This window comes from Anopheles ziemanni, chromosome X, assembly GCF_943734765.1.
Source record: "Anopheles ziemanni chromosome X, idAnoZiCoDA_A2_x.2, whole genome shotgun sequence".
Classification (NCBI taxonomy): domain Eukaryota; kingdom Metazoa; phylum Arthropoda; class Insecta; order Diptera; family Culicidae; genus Anopheles; species Anopheles ziemanni.
The window spans coordinates 6054121-6070401 of NC_080707.1; the positions used below are offsets into that span (position 1 = coordinate 6054121).

Consider the following 16281-nt stretch of genomic DNA (forward strand, 5'->3'; position numbering starts at 1 on the left):
ACAAACTAAGCGGAGGCTCGGAGAACCGAGTGTGGAGTGTGGGTAGAACGTGTGCAGATTCGGGGATGACAAACACCAAACCAAGCAGGTAATTTTCTTAATGTAAACATATTTTCAAAAGCGACAAACTTATCGTCAAAAAATTAAAGAGGAACGGAAAAGAAATAGAGTAAGCGAAGATAGCAAATCAAAACCTCAACACCCAACCGTAGAGAGACTTTGATATTAAACTTCAAAACACAAACAAACAAATACCAAATACCAAGCAACTGTTAAACATTTACAATTCTAAAACAAGCGTTCGTCACCCCTGAATGAAAACGATGAAACGGAACAAAAACTGCTTCTAACTTCCCCTGTGGGGTTTGTTGCTGCTTTAGGGTGATGACGGCAGGCAACCGGAGTTGCGAATGTGATCGGTTCCACCGATGCCGGTGGTCGCTGGGAGTTACGAACTGCAAATGAACGGGAGGCAAATTGTAAATGTACCGTAAAGAAAATGCTCATCCTACCGCTTAGAAGAGGATGGCCGAGCACGACTTTTCTAAGCAGTTGCTTGGGGTCCCGAGCTTTCAATTATTTTATATATTTTTATATATAAAATTTTTATATTACTATTGGAATTATTTTTATTCTTTTACAACAATGTTGCTTGTTTAGCAAATGCTAGATGAGGTTATGAATTTACTTTTGAATGAAAGTAAATCAAGAATATGAAAATGTCAGAATGATCCAGCATTTCTGAATTGTGTTTTGACGCAAAACAGGTGCCGTAGTTTTTTAGGTTAAACTATGAGATTGATGCACAGGCGTAAATTAAAGTGATCAGTATTGAAATTTGATTAAAGAAGAGGAAAATGCTTACAATAGTTTTAGAATATAATAAATAGATATGAATTAGCAAAATTTGCTGCACATTTCCAAATATAGTAAATTTGGCTAACATTATTCGTGATTTTTCTTTTTTAAACATTTCAAAATTGTCCATCTTAAATCGCAACAACCATTAACCAACGAAATCATTAAGAAAATAAAATTAAATTACTTGTCCAATTGGTTCATACAAAATGATATTCGTCGAAAAAGATTCTCTTGTAAAAGTTATTGATGTTTTCGCATCAATTGAGGCTTTGCAAACCAGGGTTTTGGCAATGACATTTTTTCAATCAAATACCACTAAGGAAAATTGTACGTTAATTTAAATTTGATTCCTCATCAAAAATATGTGGTTTAATCTAAATTGAAATTTTATAAATGTTGGGATACAGTATTGAATGATGAAAGTATTGCATGTTTTTGGGGCTTCCAATTTATAGCTGCTTGGGGCCCCTAGAATGCTTAATCCACCTCTGCTTGCACCGCTTTTGATAAGTTACAAAGTAACAAACAAAGTATGGATTAAAATAAACTAAACGATATTTAGGCCAGCTCGTACTTTCCAATCGGAAACAAAGTGTAAACCCACGAGTGTTCTTATCAATGGATGATTGAGTACAGTAAAGCAGCATACAATGTACTTCGATGAATGAAGTTGTTCATTTGCGACAATTCCTTAACAACTTTCCCAAACGGAAATGCAAAAACCAGACGACGAAGACGCCCAACGCAAATGACAGCGCATCAATAGCCTGCGACGTCTGAGACGCCCCCTGTTGCAAACCTGCGAATGGAATAATCTGGCGTCTTGTGACCCACACGCACACACGCACACGCAGTCCCTAAAAGTGAGGTTGATACCTCCAAAAAAAAAAAAATACAGCGTAATACAGCGGACCTCCGGGCGCATATATGCGGGTACCTTGCAGGCTATCTCGGCTATCAACAAGACGCGATCGCTGATTTTATCGCAACGTAACGATTTTCGGTGCACCAAGCGGGAGAGGGCGAGTGCATCAGGTGTATCATTCGAAACTGACCGGTGCACATAAGCAACAACTACGCAAAAAAAAAACACAAAACAAAACAAAAAGAAAAAAGAATTGGCGAAACAGATAATCTCAGATAAGAATCGCCACGAGCAAATGATCCGGAACGGAACGACAACAGGCAAAGTCACGAAATCGGTCGCCAGCGGTGTCGTGGTGCCAACGTTTGGCCAGCTCCAGCTCCTGAGGTGGATTACTTTTTATTCGCAAAGTGTTTTTGTTATTTATTTTCGTTTTTTTTCGGACGTCAACCTACGGTGGGAGACATAACGCTGTCGAAAGGGTCGTGGACAGCCGGAAGCGGGGTGGAAATATACGACCGAACGTGTCGGACTCCCGGGTTCTCTCCCGGGTGGCATTCCCGAGTGGATCGAACGGCATCACTGGAAGCAACAGCTTGAGGCCACGCTCTTCTTCAATGTCTTCGTTAGACAAATCCTACTATAGTAATCCAACAAGGACCACTAAGTTCCTCTCAACGCATTCAGTTTTATGTGCTCTTTCCCTTAACCGAGCTTTTAGTTAACATACGAGAACTTTATACCTTTAATGCGAGGAACAATGATTAAATCGGTTTTTATCCTCTGTGCTCATCGGTTTGATTCGGTCTCCAATGATAGTTACTGTGCTGTATATTATAAACAGATGGAATGCCAAGTGGTTCAGTATTATGTCCACAAAACGGTTCAACGTCCACATTTAACTGTTTCTAATTGTTAGCGCTGCCAGAAAAGTATAGGAAATACAATCAAAGAAGGCTTAGTAAAATGACATGGAAAAGATTAGAAAAGAAATAGGGCAGTTGCAAGCAAGACTTTGAGAGAGGATGTTGTGGTGATAGTATTATTTTTTTAGGTTTATCGATGTAGTTTGATTGAAATTTGGTGAAATATAGCTGCCATTCGAACCATCTACTAAAAACAACTATTCCGTTACTTTCCGAGATAACACTTATCAATCACCTAAGCTTCGTATAATAAATTATTTCATAAACCGGGTTGCGATACTGTTGCGCCTAGAGGTATGCAACGGGTGACACATGGCGGCTGATACAATTCGTCCTTATTGGCATGGACATTCATACTGCATGTAATACGAAAACGATTATTTTATGCTTTAATAACAATAATTAAGTACACGGTAACATTATTTCAGCGATTGAAAGAATTCGGACACCGTAATTTGAAATCATTACAACCGCTGGTTTCATATCATCTTATATTCGAGCCACGAAAACTCGTTCGTGGAAGCTCAGTGCCTCATTATTATTACATTTTATCAATAGTCGCTGTTCAAAGATATGGTATCCTCGTTCGTATATTGTAATGTCTGTCAAGTGTGCTTCGGTGTTAGTGTTACGTGGGTGTATTTTGCTAACAGTGGCTATTACGATTCAATTCCCATATAATCATACCTACTTTCAACGATAACATTATCTTTTGATCTATCTTCGCCTCGCGGACAGTGTGTGGACTGTAGCGTTTCCGTTGCTTGATAATTGAAATCGGAAACCATCGTGATGATTTTAGTACGTTTGCCGACTAATACTGTTTCGAAAGCTGACGGCAGCTTGGTTGGTATCTTTCTGTCGCGTTTCGGTTGTAGGGGACCGCTGCGACGAGCATGTGGAAATTGTATGATATGTTTTATGTTCTGCACATATCGAAAGGGGGTTAAAAGAGAACAAACAAAAACTTCTCGACAAGGAATAGTGCAGTGTCGCACGAAACGGGAAAACAAACACAAATACTAATAAAGATAAAACAGGTGCAAAGTGTGCACCGTTAACGTTAGCCCGAGATGTTGGCCTAATCGGTGTAAATTTTGAACACGCGAATGTTCCGCCGTACGGCAACGGATGTTAGAATATTGCTACGCCCTCTAAATACTAGTATCGCAGTCTTTAAGTGATTTAAGATACGAGCAACACCTGAGCTAAACTACGCCGTTATCTAATACTACATCTTCTAAATCTCTTAAAAAAAACCGGCCACTACACTGCCGGATTTGCGGCAACGATTTTTCGCGAGCGGCACCGCTTCACCAGCAGCTCGATGGACCACGCCAGAATGCACAGGAAGATGCAGAACGACTGCGAGTGGATGCAGATCGCGTAGCTGTCGGTCCAGTCGCGGATCGCGCCGATCAACGGCCCAAAGGCGACGACGAACAACGCCTTGCCGACCATGTGCCAGCCGAACGCGGCCGGTAGCTTCTTCAGCGAAGAGTATTCGGACACGCACAGCGTGAAGTTGGCGAGTGCGATGCCGCGGAAGAAGCCGGTCACCGACAGCCAGATCATGACCTCGCTGTACGTGCGCTGGTGGGCGACAACTGTGCAACAAAAAGAAGTTTAGTTAGGTTCCGTTTCCCCGGTTCCAGGAACGCTTGGCGCGCTAAACTTACTCGAACGCGAGATCGCCACGAAGATGAGCGAAACCATGAAGATGTAGCGCTTTCGTAGCTTCAGCCGGTCGCCGATCGGTGGGACGATTATGCGCGCCGCGATGTCGGTCAGCGCCGACACCGACAGTACGAACGCCGTGTCGGTCTTGTCGAAGCCGAGGCTGGCCATAAAGAACGGCGTCACCATCTTGAAGTTCATCTCGGCCACGTAGAATATCGACAGGCCGAACAGGATGTTCAGGTAGATGCCGTCGCGCAGCAGCCCGACGTCCATCAGGGCGGTGAAGCGCTGCAGGAACGACACCTTCGGCTTCACCATCTCCAGTCCGAGCTCCGACTTGACCGTGTCGATGCGCTTCGGGCTGCGGGGCGGGAGGCGCGCGGCCGACGCCAGCCCAGACATGCCGGCGTGCGTGTTCACGCGCCGGATGATCTGATAATCGACGTCCTCCGCGTCGGTGTCGCCGGTCTAGAAAATATCGAACGAAAATTATCAAAAATGGTTCCTTAAGGCGATAATACGCTCCTCTTGCAATGAATTGTAACACCTGTTAAAAGTATTTCACTATGATTTTAAGAAGTTTAGAAACACAATGTACCGCTACTCTAACCTATGCAAGGGATGGAACAAATGGAAACCAATACGTAACGCTATATTAGTTGATCAAACTGAATCTTTTCCTCTTCGATGCGGAAGCCTGTTCTAAATGTATGCCAAGTGTTATTAGAAAATGTATTGAATCCTGCAATTCAATTTAATGTTTGTTTTGACCACGATGTATAAATCTATTGGTATGCCCAAGAACTGATTGATGGATTTGTATAAGTATTTGATACGTACGTCCACGTGGATGTGCAAGCAACTGCCGCTACCCGCAAAGTCCATTGTCGACAGCTGCGACACGACGGAAGCGCGTCGCTTGCGCAACGCCACGCTCATGCTCGCCGTTGACGCGATGCGCGGAAAGGACGGCCGGGTGCGCATTCCCGTGCCGGGCGTGCTGCCCCCATTCTGGACGCTCACGGACGAGGTGATGCGGGGAAAGGTGGGCCGTTTCGGCAGCCCTCCGGTAATGCTCGGCGATATGCCACCGCTGGCTGGCGTCGCACCAGCGCCACCACTGCTAATGGCCAGTGGCGACGGCGTGATTGGGGTGTTCGTGGACGCGGCGAGCGTTCCACCGTCCGACTGCTTGCGCTCGCTACCGACGCGCCGGGGAAACAGAAGCGAACGGATCTCCGGCAGCGAATCGTTATCGTCGTCCTCCTGCTCGAGGATAATGCCCATCGGGGGCGCCGTCTCGACGAGCTCGATGTCGACCTCCTCCTCCTTCAGATGCCACTTGATCGGCTGCAGTAGCATTGCACCGACCGTGGCGTGCATGGCGAGACCGCTCAGTACCAGCACCGCGCCCCGGAAGTCGTACAGCTCGAGCAGCATTCGTACCAGCTGTGGCATGATGAGCATTCCAAGGGCTGTGCCGGCCATCGAGAGGCCCACCGCCTGACCACGCTTCTTCGCGAAGTAGTGATTGAGTGCCACGAAGGCGGCCGACGTCGCCAGTCCCACGCCGATGCCTACAATGGTAAAACGAGAGCAAAAACGTTAGCATCGTTTCCCATCGGCCGTGGTGGTGGTGCTCCGCACTCTTCAGCCAGGGGCGCTAGCACTTTCTCCTCATGTACCGTTGATAACACTGTACGTGGCCAGTATGTGCGGCATGCTCGTTGCCGGCGACGTCAGGGCAAGCCCGAGCCCGCACAGTAGCGAGCCGGCGATGGCCACCTTGCGGTAGGAGAACTCCTTCAGCAGCGGCCCGACGAACAAACCGGACAGGTTCATCATCACGTCGAGCGTGCTGATTATGATGGCGGCACCGGTTGTGCCGACCTGCAGATCGTTCAGCAGGTCACCGAACAGCAGCCCAAACGACGGTTCGATCGAACGCGTGGCCAACTGGACGCAGGCAATGCAGAGCGCGGGGGGTGGGGGTGGCAGTAGAAGTGGTGCAGGTGGAGCAGGTGGTGGTGTAACAAAACAAAACAAAATCATCGGCCAGAGCCCACCGGAACGGAAATGGAAGGAAAGAGTGAAAAGAAATGCGAAAAGAAGTTTTAAAAACTAAAACACATAACAAACGAAATGATCGTCGAAAAGCTCAAGTACAAAGGTAAACCATAGACGCACTACGTTCAACACACTCTTTTCGATGCTCAACTCTACGCAATGAAACATACAGCGCATAACACATTCCAATAGCACATCTCACAATTTCTGTACATAACAACATTACAAAAGCTACACATGCAGATATAAATATTGAAACACTACAAAAATTGAACCTTGTTTTCTTCTTTGGGCGATTGGAAATTAACTCTTGTGGTATCATGTTAAATACGTGATTCACAACAGCTACGCTTTTTCTATTGCTTTCAGTGAGGACTTTTAGGCGGCTAAACAAATATTCATTCTCATTTCTAGATAGATATAAATCAGGTTTACGATGTATAACATAAATAAATAACATTAAACTGTTAAATGAAACATCCAAATGTTTCTGATTATTTCCAAGCAAAAATATTACTGTGATTATTTGTAAAACAGACGTATTTTGCAATTCTCTATATCGCAAACAAACAACTGGTTTGATAGTTGTATATCGCGATGTATCGCTAACGGGGGTTATTATAAATGTAAATCGGGAAACAAAGCTGTTAGTAGATATTTTGTGGGGCTTCACCAAACAAGCACGATCACGATATGAAAGCATGGCGCAGGCAAAATCAAAAGTGTCATTCCGATCGCGACGATGCAATCCGATTGCGTATCTGGTCCGAGGGGATTATGCCCATTTCAACTTCTCGACGGTAAACATCGCACCTTTTGCGCGAGGGTGTGAATTCTCGGTCCGGTGTTCCGCTTCCCGATCGAACGGATTAGCCCGTGGTTGACGATGTTGTTAGGCCGGCTCGAGAACCGAGCCGATGCGAGTGCATTGTTACCACGGAAGGTGTGTTAATTGTATCTAATAAGCACACGCAGGCAACCGAAATGCGAAATGATATTAAGCATCGTGTGTGGGTGTGTTACGGTTCTTCCGTTTCGTCTAGGGAATGGGTTCAACTGTAGCTACACAACGATACCGCTAACATCCAGATGTGTACGGTCTCTGGCTGGTCTCTGCCGTACTCACATTCACCAAACTAACTCCAAACGTGGCCATCCAGCCCCAGCCTCCGTCCGGGGCCACCTTTTTCGCGGCCTTGATAGTGTCCATAGCTGCGCTGCGTTCGTTTGCAGGCGACGATCAGCCCATCGGCTAACCCGATGGCCGTAATATTCCTTGTGCCCGCTAGGAGTTGACTGATGGGTTTGTACTCTCGTATTCGTTCGAGACAATCGTTTCGTTTCCTTGGTAAATCCTTTTACTTCTTTTGATCATTCGGTGTTGTAAAACCTACGACGACAGAAAGAAAACATTACATATTAATTCATCGTGAGGGACAAATGTAAAACATACATAAACACAAAACACTGTTCTCATTTTAGCAAATTTTCGCAAAATTCTCGTTTCGCTTACCAAAAGGCAACTAACCAAAAAGCACTGTTTCTGCAAAGTAACGCTCTCCACAACTGCACGACTCCACCGAGCCCGGTTGCGACTGATGGACAAATGTCATCCCTATCGTTTGCCGCGGGCAAACCGAAGTCATCAATTGCCTCTATTCCGTTATCATCGGACCCATGTGATACTTAATCCAATGACGACAACACAGCCGAGAGTAAAGCATACCACCGCAAAACCACAAGGAAACCTCGGCAGCATCATCAACAGCCGGCAAAGAAGGCGTGTGGGAGTGTCACGCGAGGGCAAACGACGGAGCGACAATCACCCGGGGCTCCTCGTTCTAACACGCGATGACTGGTGAGGAGCTCCTAACTGCGGATCGATGTGATAATAATTGATCAAATAAAGCGCAACCGCAGTCGATCGTTTTGATTCAGCCTTTGCTGTCCGCTTAACGAAAACGAGATCGATCCGGTATTTCACTATTTTTTCCGATTAATTTATCTTCCCTTCCCCCTGTTTGTTTCCATCGACAGTAACGCTCTAATGCGTCAGTTTTTTAAATATTGACGGCCATGCTGTTATCGTGATGGAATTGAGCATAAACTACGATGATGTGGACAAACGGGCCAAGCGATCGAATAAAACCGATAACGTCCTAAATTGGCCATAATTGAGGCACAGCAACGGGTTTTCCAACAGGTCCCGCACTGGCATGCCCACTGACATGTTGTTGCCGCCTGGACGGTCAGCGCCATCTAGAGTGTGCTAGGGGAAACTAGTAGCCGAGACATAAACGGTTGAGCGTAGTTTTTACTTTGATACTAAAATATAATTTAATAAAACAACTCTGCAACTACCCACAAACGAACCTACACCACCAGAGAACAGTATCAACAAGTGTCGAAACGTATGAATAACACAAAGTACAAATAATTGCACGTGCAAATAAATATAAAATTCCAAGGCCGCATTCATCAATAAATGCCACTTGCGTTGGCAGCACCCTTCGTGAAGGTATAGTTTGAAAAATTGTGCGCTTGGACAGGAAACTCGTCACAATTTGTCGAGTAGCGGATCAGTAGGCTGATGAGTAGATTAAAAAAGAATCATTCAACGCCAGCCGAAGGTTACGGGGCGAGTCGCAGTGCGGCGGCTGATAATGATCGGTTAATTGCTTCTCGCCGCGTAAGTCGAGCGAATCGGGAGACGAAGAAGCACGGGAAGCGACTCTACTGGAACGTTTACTCGATCAACTCGAGAAGACAAGATTTCAGTTAGGAAAACATAGGGTCATGAGTCAATGTTTTGCGCACGATCTCGTTCGAACCAGGTGAAACAAACGTCACACTTCATATTTCAGGGCTGCAAGTAAAACGAAAGCGCTAGGTAATTGAGTTTGGCATTTTCTAATGTGGAAGATGGGATGGCAGTTAACAGCGACGAGCGAGAGGAAGTGATCTAGCCTTGTGCAAGGGTTCCCCCATTCCAGTGGGGCCACAATATCTCCGATAATGGACCAATGATTGGTTGAGTCGCAGGCGCACGAGGAACACGTGGGATGTAACAAAACGCACGCAGTGAAACAAGTCACCGAGATACCAACGTCTCCGCCTATCGAAGATGGTATCTATGGACCGCCTATAATCTCTCTAGGCGCCCCTGGCCCCATTTAAAACTGTCTCGTTCGAATGGGCTATACACCCCGTCCTCCAGCATGCAATGTCTCCGTCGTGTCGTTCACAGAAAACAATCGAGATCAATCAATCAGAAGGAGATCAGATCACCAACATCGGCTCCAGTGACAACCCTCTGCACGATAGCAGGCTCCGGGAGCGACTCGCGTGCTGCTCGTTTTGTTTCTAGAGCTGGTGCCGATCACTGCGAAGGTCACCACAATTAAAACGGACTACGAAAGCCGTGCTAAGGTAATCCAACCTGCCTGTCTGGACTTTGAATACTACTCTGCCATGGCAAACCCTTCACTCTACGCTCGGAACGCTTATCAGAGGTACTCCACCAGTGGTATGTACCGATACTTCGCAAGGGAACTCTAGCAAACAACCACTCTCGACATCGAGATCCTCGGCCATGTGCGTGCAGGTCGGGAAGCGGGTCAGTTTGCACAGAGGGCAGCTTCAGGTTGACACGTTCGGCGGCAAACCAAAGGTGATGGGTTATTTGCATTCCTGTTGTGTGCCGCCGCTGCATCCTCTACTGAGGCGCACTGATAAGGACCTAAGCTGGACGCGGACGTGCCGAAACATGTTACTCCTCCCTAGGATACACTTACTCAGCTTTTAGGGCAGTAACGGGACGGTTTCAATGTGCCAATTTCTCGAAATACAAAAAAAAGGGCACCACTTCACTCTCGTCAACGTCAATAAAATCGAACGACACAGTCCGACTCATCGACCGGACAACAATCGATGTGCGTGGCGGCCACAGTGATAGCCTTCTGCGATAAAACCACTCGCCTGTGGCGACCTCTCGCTGTCCCCGAACGGCGACGAGCACGGGGTGACCTCTACGGGGTGCCAGATTGCCATTATCAACAATCCGTTGCCCGTTGCGTTGCGGGGAAGTCCGTTATCACCGAGGGAGAGAGAGAGAGAGAGACTTCCCATGGCCGATATCTGGACGCCATTGTGCCAAAATGTGTCACTTTGCATGAGCTGTACAAAAATGGGACGAAAATTACCCGCCCAAGGACCTGTCACTTTTGGAAACAGAATCGATTGCAAACTAAAAGCAAATTTCCTGATCAATCCTGATTGAGCTGTACATCCGTTAAGACATTACTTACCTATTCGTACGAATCGATGCGATGCTGATTAAAACTATAGGACTAATAATTCTATGCTCCACCTAAAAGCTCGGTTGATATGTTGCTGCAAAATATGTGGATTGTTGCGGTTGAACGATGGCAGGATTCTGCAGACCCTTTTTTTTTTGTTCGACACTTTCTTTTTTTCTTAGCGTTCTTCTCTACTTTTCGGTCCACGCAGCCGGTGCGATAAATTTTCCGATCATTTTCGTAGTTTTCAACACTGCCTGTTTTGCATTTGCTTTCACTCGTCAATGCGTGCACACACGGTAACACTAGCCTCGTATGGCTGATTCACGTCCGTACAGGTCTGTGGATGATAGGAGAGAAATAAAACGGTTAGAGTTGCACGATAAACTTATGCCACGAAGGTTTTCCATCCCCATTCGACCCAGTCAAAACAAAGTCTGCGCCTTATCGTCGTAGTCCGAACCGATTCTTGAAGGAAACGAGAGCGATGTGCCTCTGTTGCACTTTTGCACTTGCGAACACAATGTGCAATGCTGACATCGGCAGAAATGGTGCAAGAAGCGCATCAGAATGTTTATGTTCTGTACATGATGCACTAGAACTAACCGGACTGAACTAAACCTAGAACAAAACTAAACATAGCATTGCCACACGAACGAGCACGAGACATTTTTTCTGGCAATTTCCCGCGGCACGACCCGTACGAACTTCCTGTCGCCAATGATCTTGCAGTCAAGGTTTGACATCCACCGACGAACGTCAACGAAAATAGTTTTCGCGCGACCCACGAATTGCCGTGCGGAAAACTAAGCATCTAAGGCCCATGGTGAAGGTCTGCTGCCTTAGGTTCGTGAGCTCGAGGCGGAGGAAACGCATCTTATTATTTAAACATTCCCGGTTTTCCTTTTTTTTTTGTCAGGAAGCAACCATCTTGTTTGTCTGAAAGAAAATTTTGAAAAGCAGATTAATTTACCGATCGTTTTGTACAGGCATAAATTGAGACTTTACGATGTTTACCACTGGACCAATGATTGCATTTTGGTCCCCAACCGTTTTCCAAGCGTTGTTGAGAGGAACTGATCTTTATTCAAACGTCTCGATTGCCATTCGGCGACGATGTGACTTGCTTTAAAATGTCCGTTTGGAAAAGTATAATTATTTTAAAACAAACATCGACAAACATCGTCAAAGTAGAGCACAAAGTCCAACGGAAGCGTGGGTTTTTTCCTCAAAGAGCGTGGCGGGAAAACGACAGGCTGTGGGGGGAGAGAGTATCATGAATCAACCCTTTCCCCCTCCCAATATGCTCACCAACCCCGGGCGCGTGTGCCGGTGCAAACGGTTGTTTTTTTATTCGCCTCCCCACGGCGTCGCGAATGTTTAAGCTTTTATGATCGCCGTGCCGGTTTTCTTTTCTTTCCTTTTTCCGTGGCGTTTCTAATTTTAAGAACGCGACGCATGCGTCCGATTAAGACGCACGTTGGACGACTAGCGACACACCTGGTGTGTGGAAGCTGGTTAGAAGTGGTCGGCAAGCCGTTAAGACGAGCCGAAAATGGAATCAAGTTCAAGAACCGAGCAAGCAAGGAGGCATCAGCAGTGGGGTTCTACTTTCGAAGCTCAAAACAACCAAACCGCCGAAGCCCTAATTAGCCTCATAGTCGATGGTGGCTTCCGAAGAGGATTATGACGAATCGGTTTTGCCCTTTTGGGATGGGGGAGGAGAGAGGACGGAGCGAAAAAGGAAGTGGTTCCGACGTGCAAAGGCATTAGCTTTCGGCTAAGTGTATTTGCAAGCAATGCCATAACAGTTTAACGCCTTTTATGTGACCGACCAAACCTGACGCTAACGACAACAAGGTGGCTGGAGTTGGAGGAGAAGTGAAGACAAATATATTTGGAAGCAAAACTCTGAATTTGTTATTCGGTGACCCAATTTTTGTCGAACGATAATTCCGAATCGGATGCTGAAACTGTTCGCGTTTTGGTCTTCGCTAACGAAAACGCAAATCAGGACTCGAACAACGTAATTTTTTTACCGGAAGGTGGTCGCTCGACCACGCGTTTCCGTTAGTTAACGTCTTCTTCTTCGCGTCGCATGGATGGACCACGAGCTTTTGCGATGGTGGATGGCTTCGCGCAAGCCATTAACGTTATGCTGGAGCGTTTTGCGTGGCTGATTCCCAACAGCTGACTCGTGGTGGCGGGTTTGCTCCACGCGGGTACGCCTCAGTGATTTTCCCTTTAAATCCCCATTGCGAAAACAATCGCAACGCAAGTATCACTCACTTCCATTCCAGGCCGAATCATCGATCAGTCGGTTGGAAATAAATAAAATTCCAAGATCATCTCCGAGACTGCTGACAGTGCACAATCGGTCGACCCTTGGAATCGACTACTCACCCCCTTGCCTTCCAAGCCGAAACGGCACGGTTCATCGACACAGTAAACCGACACGCGAAAAACGACGGGCACGCGCGGCGGAAAACTAGACGGCACTGACTGACTGACTGTTCCGGATCCGGATCCCCGGGACGGTGACGGGGGTTTGCCTGTTGCCGGCGATTCGCTACTCACTACTGGCGCGCGCGCGCCCTTCGAACGATAAAACCCATCCGCGCGACAACACAACGGCGCGATTAGAAACGCCGCCGAGCGTGCGTGTGTTAGAGCGGGAGTGAGCGGGGCGCTAGATGGCAGATAGCATGCAGAAACAGATAGGTGGGAAAGAGAGAGGGAGAGAGAGAGAGAGCGGCATAGAAAGATAGCACACAGAGCCGTTTGAACGTTAGAAGAAGCGAAGAAACATTAGATACGCCTGCTGCTGGTGATGGGAAAACTCCTACAAGTTGAGAGCAGATCAGATCCAGCACTCTCAGACATCGATCACGTTAGATTAGAACAGGGGTCAACACACATTTCCTAAAAAGGGTCAAATGAGAGCGGGCCGGATACCTTACATGATGATTTAATGTTTTCAAAGTAACACTTAACCCTTTTGAATAGAGTACAAACTTTGTGAACAGAAAAGTTATATTAAAGATGAACTATAAGAAATTCCATCATCAACTTTTCTGAACATTATTATACTTATTTTCGAATAATTTTGATCTTTTTTTAATCAATACTAGGTTCGTTGTACTGTTAATTAATTTCTTTGATTGTACTTGACATTAATTCTGTACTCAAATTATTCTTAAGTAGTTTGGTTTTGCTTGCTTATAGTGAAAATAACTCAGCATTTTTCAATTCTTATATCGTAATGGGTATAAAAACTTCATTCCTTGAATGTAGCTGTTTTGAATGCCAAGTAAACGAGATTTTGGACAAGACTGGGACTTTTTAGCACGATCAATAATGCAGATATGGTAGAAGAATAAATAAAATAATAAAAGAAAATAAATCTTGATAAAAATAGGGATGAATTTTGGTATGAAGCACTGACATTTTCTTACAGACCGGATAAAATCAGTTGGCTGGCTAAACTTTGCCGACCCCTGCATTAGAGGATCGGATTCATTTATGTAACCGCAGCTCTGAAAGGCGTTCCCGAGAGAATGCAGAAGCAGCTCGCCTTAGGCAACTAACCAGTGTTGCGTAAGTAAAAGTGACGCAAGCATTTGCTCTCACACTTTTGAATCAAATCAAGTATTTTAAGCCAGGGGGTCGATCAGGTGAAACAAAGCTATACCTGCTTCCTATCCAACACAGAGTCCTAGTGTTCACTATCTATATTCAAAATATCTATTCGGTATGATGAACTTTTGACAGGCAAGGAAGATTTTTTATTTAACACTCCTATCAAATACACAGATGTATAAATTTTTAGCCCATGCATCAAGTATGCTTTCGATAGACTTTGCACCATTTTTTTTTCTCCGCCAGCTTCAAATGTTAAACACAAAAAGAAGCTTCTGGTTTGCGTAATAACTCGAGCTGTGGTGTAAGTAAACGTGGAGATTTGAGTTGTAAACGCGTGAGCAACGCAGCCGGAGTGATTCAATATGCCCATCCCTAGCTGGATGGAAGACGGTCGCCCTTTTCACCCGGGTCTTCTGGCCCGAAGCGCTATCGGCCTCACAGTGGAACGAATGGATGGCCAGAACTAGGCTCAAATTTAATTTATTTTGGCTAAATGGTAATTTAAAATTTATTTTAAAAACGTTTCACTTGATGATGCTTCATTTATTAATTACTTTGTCAGAAGACTGGTTTGTGCAAAAGTGTAACCTTCACGATATTTTAAAAAATCCATTGATAAAGCAGCTTCCCAGGAACTGCTAACTTTAACTTTAACTTGAAATTAGGGTACCCACTATCAAATCAGCTGTTCGCAGCATGGAGACCAACTAATCTCATGCGTGCCGATGCGAGGAGGTTCACCAAAAAAGTAGGTCATAAATACCGGTTAGCAATTTGAAACGATTCCCGATATAGAGTTTTTCGCCATTCCTGCCCGCACGGAAGATAATAGCAACACCCAACTTAAATTGGGCGTAAGGGTAAAGCCCACCCCCACCCTGGGGAATGGGGTGCTCTGTGCACAAACGGGCGTACGCTTGTTGGCATTACACAGCGTTTGATTTTTTGGAAATCGCTGATAAGAGGATTCACGACACGACAATCGATAACGGGCGGAGTGACGCGCGACACAATAGCATGCAAACAACCGTGGGAGACGGAGCTAATTTATCAAAAACAAACCATTATCCGTTCGAATGCTGTAATCGTAGCAAAGCAGAACAACCCCACGCCGGAACGCGAAGAAGAGGTACAGCCCGGGTCCGGGCTGTGGTAAGACTACAGCGCGCAAAATTACCATCGTTACCAGTCGTCCGCAAAAAGGCCATCGGTGTGACAGCAGACAAATACCGAGCTGTAACATCCGCTGTATCAACAAGTACCGGGGAAGGGACTCCCTGGTAGCTCTTTCTCTCTGCCCTACAGCCTCAGATGAGCGGTGGCAGTAGATTCTTCCCAAACGACAGCAAAAGCGTGCACCCATAGGTAGGCCAACACCACCAGCTACATCCTATGATAGGCGATAGTTCCTCACCACACCTGTGCACACGTCGCGTTTAAACAAAAAGGTCCCAAAAAGAATCGGCACCCCGGCCACCGGACACTAGAGGCTCGAGGTTCGTCGACACAACCGCACCAAGCAACCGGCAGTCACGTTCTGGGCGTATGATCAACCGGCGGCGATGGATTAGACGGCACGTATCGGCGAAGTGTTGCCGCTAGCACGGCCGACACCTTTTTTTTTGTGGATGGAGATGAGTACCCGAGCGCTTTTACGACTTGGATACTTGGACTTCAAAACGGCAAGGTAAAGGTCGCCCATGTCGTTTATCATCGTTTTTGCAAACGGCCAGCGGAGTAGCACTGAATGCCATCTCCCAGGGACGTATGGGCAATGTTATGACATCCCAGAATACTAAAAGTGTCTTCCACAAATCGAAAGTGTTACTTTCTGCTTACACTATTTGCTCCGTGAGGTTTTCGTAACCGAACTTCTCGGACGTCCAAAGTTTGCCGAGCGTGCCAAGCCCTAGCCTCCAATACGGTGTTTATGGCATCGATG

The 16281-nt window shown here is 46.1% G+C and overlaps 1 protein-coding gene across 1 annotated transcript; it reads right to left on the reverse strand.

The window, feature by feature from the left end:
* Nucleotides 1–3664: 3664 nt before the first annotated feature.
* Nucleotides 3665–7779, reverse strand: LOC131291455 (uncharacterized). Its single transcript, XM_058320668.1, has 5 exons — nucleotides 7526–7779; nucleotides 6018–6288; nucleotides 5173–5909; nucleotides 4332–4800; nucleotides 3665–4259 (listed from the first exon to the last, which is right to left on the reverse strand). Exons 1-5 carry the CDS (start codon nucleotides 7607–7609, stop codon nucleotides 3919–3921), a joined length of 1902 nt encoding a protein of 633 aa, XP_058176651.1. The 5' UTR covers nucleotides 7610–7779; the 3' UTR covers nucleotides 3665–3918.
* Nucleotides 7780–16281: the final 8502 nt, after the last annotated feature.